Source organism: Rhagoletis zephyria, unplaced genomic scaffold (genome assembly GCF_001687245.7).
Source record: "Rhagoletis zephyria isolate East Lansing unplaced genomic scaffold, Rhagoletis_zephyria_1.1 Rzeph_scaffold_00317, whole genome shotgun sequence".
NCBI lineage: Eukaryota > Metazoa > Arthropoda > Insecta > Diptera > Tephritidae > Rhagoletis > Rhagoletis zephyria.
Genome location: NW_016157401.1, coordinates 1,607 through 8,361, shown reverse-complemented (window position 1 = coordinate 8,361; position 6,755 = coordinate 1,607). Strand labels below are relative to the sequence as shown.

The 6,755-nt window shown below is 33.3% G+C and overlaps 1 protein-coding gene across 1 annotated transcript in view; it reads right to left on the bottom strand.

Moving 5' to 3' along the window:
* LOC108358941 (AP-1 complex subunit gamma-1-like) overlaps positions 1-6,755 on the bottom strand; it is an 11,464-nt gene that overhangs the window by 3,721 nt on the left and 988 nt on the right. Inside the window, 5 exon segments of the mRNA XM_017610469.1 lie at positions 1,510-1,527; positions 3,492-3,568; positions 3,793-4,031; positions 4,385-4,409; positions 4,412-4,572. Of these exon segments, the coding sequence (XP_017465958.1) occupies positions 1,510-1,527; positions 3,492-3,568; positions 3,793-4,031; positions 4,385-4,409; positions 4,412-4,572 (520 nt within the window).

Sequence of the window (6,755 nt, the reverse complement as noted above, 5' to 3'; positions counted from 1 at the left end):
ATATGATGCATTGGAAATATGTGGACTTAATACAAAAAACGTTATTTTTTAAGTGAAGATAGAAGAACGAGTATAAGAAGTGGGGTGGTAATTGAAAGAAGCGCGCAGTAGGAAAGATTTGCAAGGGGTGAAAAGCGATAAAAAGTTCGGTATAAAGCGGTGAAGTTTGTGAGATGGAATGTAGGAAAACTGCATACAAGCTCGTTTTAGTGTTTCGAGGTGAAAGTGAGGTGGAAGCTCATGAAGAAGTTTATATGTAAAAGTGAATATAATTGTGTAGGTAGAAAATAAACTTGAAAAAAGTAGTTTTTTAATTGAAAAAAAAGGAGCGGATAGCTAAATTTTTTATTTTTTATTTCGATAATATTGAAAAGGTTTCAAAAAACGTTATCAAAAACAGCTGAACTAGCCTAAGCAAAGTGTAAAAATGAGGTTAGGACACTATAAAAACTCTTTAAAAGTAATACTTGTGAAGAATTACTAGAATAGGTGCAAGTCGTTAGTAATAATGTTAATTTTTCGTATAACATTAACATAAAATTATTTTCTTGAAATCTGATGAGCTATAAATAACGAGCTATTACAATATTAGCTTTAAGTTGAGTGCTTTTTTTAATGTTCTTCTGTTTGCCTAACTTGAAGTGAGGGAATTTTTAGTTGTACTTGACGTTCGAGACGATGTTGTATTCATAATCGATATCGGGGCCCGCGGGACCCACGGTACTGATCCTTTCCCGACACTCCCGATAAAGTCGCAACCTCCGCAAATAAGCACTTTTTTATGTTTTATTGACAGTACCAGGTTGACCGAGCTTTAGTTGTAGAAACATAATTCTTTTTTAAGTCGACTTGGGCGGATATTGCTTAATACCACAGATAAGTAGGTACCGTAACGGGTCTATATTATTCGACGAATGGATAGTAAATTTGCCTAACTTAATGTACGCGCTTGATTGATTTGTAGGCAAATTTAGGAGTAAGAACCTACATATATATAAAACCATTTCTCTTCGACTTTTACTAGATGATTGTTAGATTGATTATCTCGGACGTATTAAACTGTATCGGGAACTTAATAAACTTGATTTTTGGTTTGCAATATTTGGTTTACAATATGAAATTATGTATTTGAGTGCTCGGTGAAACTTGTAAAAAATACATATTTTTTCAATTTCATCTATTTAGGAGTGGAACTTGAATAATATGTGTATGCGGATATCCATGTGAATATGTATACATATGCAGTAAATTTACTAACTACTTATGCAGATAGATGGAAACAAACTTTTATTTAACTATACAAAATTTAACTAGAGTAAAAATCAGCTTAAATAATTCAGTTTACTTTTAAAAAGCATCTTTTCAAGCTTAGCTAAAATATACATTGGTGTTTTGCGTTTTGCCTAAATTTGTATGTGTTTGTGTGCACGTATGTTTACATGCAAGTGTGTATGTATATATTTACGTGTATGTGTGCGTAAGTGTTCACAACTTTCGTCAAGGTCATACCTCTCGATTTCCGCTATCCTGGCAAGCAAATTACAAAAAGTTCGGGTTTGGTTTTGTATTGTATGCGAGGTTTCAAAAGAGTTAGCGATAAAATATTACAAAACAGTTAAATGTTGTAGTTTTGTTATGATATTTGATTTATTTATTGGAGAAACGCAAATTAAATATGTAGGTGTTAAAATAATATAAAGTTATGATGATATTTTTCAAAGGTTTTTAGAAAAAAAAACAAATACATATAAGCTTCTACAAAATGGCTTGTAAAACATACAAAATTTTAAACGCACGAATCCGATTCGATGCTTGCTACAAAAATAATAAAAATGTTTTTTTTTTTTTTCGTTTTGCATAGATCAGCGCAAAGCCGTTTAATACAAAAATTTGTGTATATGTATTTACTTATTACTATTGCGCACAAATATGTAGCTCAGCACAGCATTTAAATTTATTGTATTTACAAGAGCGTATGTGGGAAATCAAATGAATGTTCAAATGAAAGCGAATTTAGTAGCAGATACGGGTAGCAAATATTTTAGTAGATTCACTAGCCAAAAAAATTCTTCACAATGGCAAGTTTTTTTTTTTTTAGAAAATGGTTAATGTAGCAAATGATGTTTTTAGTAGAGAAGTAAATTATGCGTCTCACGCATTTACATTCACATTAGAAGATGGCACGCGAAAAAAATTGCGGTTTGCCATGCGAATCATAAAAGTTGATCTTTTTTACGGCTACCACCAAAATATTTTCCCTCAACTCGGTTTCACTTGTCTCCAAACCAAATTTGACAAGGGGTGACGAAAAATCGCTCCAAAATACATCGTAAAAAGGATGCTTAAGAGGAAGTTTTTTATATACTATCCCCGAGAGGTAAAAAATGTGCAAATGACACCGAAACTAGCCAAATATTTTGGTGGATGCTATGAAATTGATAAAATTTTTTAAACCATTGGGGAAGGAAATCGATGTTTCTCTCTGTAGAACGTAGCTTAGTCTAATGCATATATGTATTTATAGAGATAACTGCTGGAGAAACATTTATTTCAGCTGCTTTGTTTTATTCTATTGTATCTTAAATAATATATGATATACTCGTATGTATATATAAAGATATTCACACCCTCCTTGTTAGTAGTTAATTTCTGTATATGATTTTATTTCTCAGTGTATTTTATTATTAGAATCTGTACCAAAAAATATAACCCCATAAATCAGTAAGCAGGAAGGCGCGAATACCTACAGTATTTAAGCTGTCTCATGAATAATTTTTCTTCAGCATGAAAAGTTCTTTTTTTTCATTTAACCTGAAACAAATATATTGCTTCCTTAATAAGCAGTTATTAAGGAGACCCTATTTTAATTTTTGGAAATGTGTTCCTATATTATAATACGCTTTTTGAACGTTCCAAAAAGAATAAGCATAAAAAAATAACACTCAAGTCTATCGGGGCATTTACACATAAAAATTACTATTCTCATTGTATTTTGTTGTTTTCGACTTAGAAAAAAACATAACCTCATAACCAGGTAACCTGATAATTAAGCAGGTGTGAATACGCTTCGATAACCCAGATATCTCAGGAGATTTGCGTATAACTAGTACAATGTATGCACACAGCGGTTATCCGCTCCGGTTTTTTGAAATTTATGGATACCAGTCTGGACACACTGCCAAAGCCTTGGAAACAGCATAAAATATTCCCCAAAAATTTTATGGAGTGCTGCTTACTAGAGTGACCGAAAGGAGTGAAAGGGAAAACTGTACAGATCGGTGTTCATGCTAAATTAGGGATGGTAAAAGTGATATTATTTCTATTTTCGCTGCTCTGTAAAGCTATTGTTATTCCTATCTTTAAAAATGTCCAACTTGAAGGAAAGTTTATCGCAGTTATGCAGGTATCCGGAAATTTATTCATGAGACAGCTTTAATTTTTTTTTTTTGATACATATAGTGTAACGCAAAAAATTACTAAAATTTACTCACCTTCTTGAAATGCATTAAAGTGTCGGCGCTGTTCTCGCACATTTCGGTGATGAGTGTAACGCCAGTAATTAATATGCCTATAAATTAAATGTATTTTTTTATTAATTTTTAAACCATTTTTTTGTAGATTAACTAATAAAAATGCATGCACATTGCACACCGTAATTTGGCACGGCTTAAAAACACATTACTTCTGACCTAGGCATGCCATTGATTGCATGACTCAAGGCGAAATTAAAAATTTAGAAATGCGCAATATCTATGCATACTAAGTAAGTTGCTTTAAGTTATTTAGGTATACCGTGATTCTTCTCGCTAAGCAGTGAACGTGTGGCCGGTAAAAAGATTTCCATCAGTTCTGGTACTCGCCGTATAACACGAAAGGCGCACAGTGTTGCCTTTTTGCGAATATAGGTGTTGGGCGACTTCATTAGGCGCTCAACCTCGCTAGCTAAATCACGTGCCATTTCGGGCGATGCTATGGCGCCCAGCGTGCACAGCGCCAAACCCACCACAAATTGTGTGGAACTATTTAAGTCACTGCAAAAGGCAACGAACGAGAATAAATGAAATGAAATACATGAAACAAAAGCAAATACATAAGTATTTAAAATGCAATAAAAGTACATCTAACGGCAAAGCTTATGCCAACTAAGGCCACCAAGCGCTTTAGGATCAAAAGAAAAGAAAACCATACAACAACAACGTCGTAATTTTCTAGTCAAGTCAAACAATTGATGCCAACAATCCAGGTTATTTTTTTTTCTTGGTGGCAATGACTTTGCTCAACTATCCGGCAGTTTTGGTAGTTCGCATGCAAGCGAAAGTTCATTTCCGCCAGCATAAATGGCCATAGCGGCGGTGAGATGGTATAATGGTGGAAAAGTGCTTACTTTTTGAGGCAATTCGTTATCAGCGATGCACATCCTGACGTTCGTCTAGCAACAGCATGGCACCCAAATAGCCAATGCGTTTGTCGGTGAAACGTGTACTGGCGGTGAGCTTCAGACATTCCAGCTGTCCAAAATGCGCTGGATAACCCAACATGTGGATGTAGAGTAGTTTTGCAATATTGCGGCATCTATAAACGAATAAAATACATATTAAATCGGTAAATTAATGCAGTATAAACTAGAAAATAAAATATGCATTTAAGGTTGGGTTTCTCAAGTTAACTTGGGTTGGTAGTTTATATGTACACTAGTATCAATTATCAATGAAAGTATTACGTTTACCTGCACTGGCCCTGCATTACCTAATTTTACAACCTTTTATTTATTTTGCTCATCTCGCAGAACAACGAAAATGGCTATCAACTTATGTAGTTATATAGATAATTAGATAACATTCGGTAAAAATTTCGCTTGCAGTAATTTCTACATGCTCCGCCAATATTTGGTTTCATAGGGATTCGGATACCTTCCTCATTGAAGTAGTAAAGAAAATTCGCTTAAGTGCCTTTTCGGTTACGTGCACAAGTTTTTCGTGCAAAGAAGGATGTGCAGCTAAGCAAAATATACTGTATACTCTTTTGACATTTTTATATTACGTAAATATATATAGGCATATTTTTGAAAAATTGTCCTTCATTTTGAATCCATATTTATGGTCACCGTAATGATAAGGGATTCTGTGCGAACATGTTGTAATCAAACAAATTTCATTTCCAGCAAGCACGTTGCGCACATCATTGTTCGGCTGTTGCGCATGCATATGTACATATATATATGTATGTATCCATACGTATGTATACATACGTACATACATACATACTGCTCGATCAAACTCATTTTTTCTTTTCTGCTTTGTGCTTCTGCTTCCCGCTAGCAAGCGAAGCTAATAACATCCTCGCATAAAATGGAATAAAAAATGTTAAGAAGGTTTTATTTATTAATTTTTTTCGTATCAATATTAAAAAGAACAGAGCAAAAACTTATGCAGTTTATTAAAGAAATGTTCAAGTTATTACTTCGTTTTTTTTGCTTTTTAAATTGATGGAGTAGTTTTAAATATATTGGCGTTAGAAGATAAAATTAGTCTATTTCTGAGGGGTTTTTGCTTATTGTCACGCCCCTATAAAAAAAAAATATATTTAAAAGTAGCGAACATTGGAGAGGAAGGTTCAAGAAATATTTTGCAAAAAATCGGAACAAAATCGGTTCAGTTTTAGCTGAGCTGTGAGGGAACATACACATTTTGAGGCTTTATTTTATAAGATGTAGAGATATGTATGTAGGTACATTAGACCGCACTAGAAAAAAAAGTTCGCCGTACAACCCTAAGTCTAAATACTATTTTTGTAAGGCCCATCGTACATTTCTCGTCATATCTGCGGCATTTATGGTCAGGTCCATAAGTATTACATATCGATGTTCTTGTTACGAGCAGATAATTTTTTTTTTGTACCACATTTCATTGACACCATTCCATTACTTACCACGAGATCTCAGATCTTATTACCCTAATGTCAGTAAATTAAAGCTCGGCAAAAATCATAATATTTTTGCTAAAGAAGAATTTTGATTCAATGGCAATTAAGATTTTTGTTTGCCGAACGCAATTTCACCTTTTTACATTTTACGCCATATTTGCGGCATTTACAGTCGGATCTCAAAATATAATATATCGATGTTTGTTTTTAATGGCAAAACGTAGGGGTCGCCTTTTTACATTTGAAAATATACTTTAGACGCGAGGAGTGTACGGCGAACTTATTTATGTTTGCTTGTAAAGAGGTAAGGTCTAATGTACATATAGAGTTACACATCGTCACCTGAAATGCAAAAACAGATAACAAACATCGTCGCTGAAATACAAAAAGTCGTAACTAATAAAAAAAATTTGAAAAGTTAGTTTTTCATTGATATGATCGATTTCATCGAGTTTCAACTCCCACATCATTTTATGAAAGAAATAAATAAATAAAAAATATTAGTCACGACTTTTTCCATTTCGGTAACGATGTCGTTACGTATTTTTGCATTTTAGGTGACGATATGTACAGTCGGAGTTTTTCGGGAAATTTTTTGAATTTTTGTGAATTTGATTTATATGGTTTATGTTATAGAATGAACTACATTTTCATAAAAAATGTATGAAAAAAATTTTTCATAACAACCATGAATATTATATTAGAACAAGGTGCATGCTAACTTTTGACTTTGACTGTAAACATATGTACAAATGTATACTATGTAAGTTGCTAAAGCAAGTTGTTCGTTACCGCAGAACTCCACAGGCAAACACCGATGGCCTACCAACTGT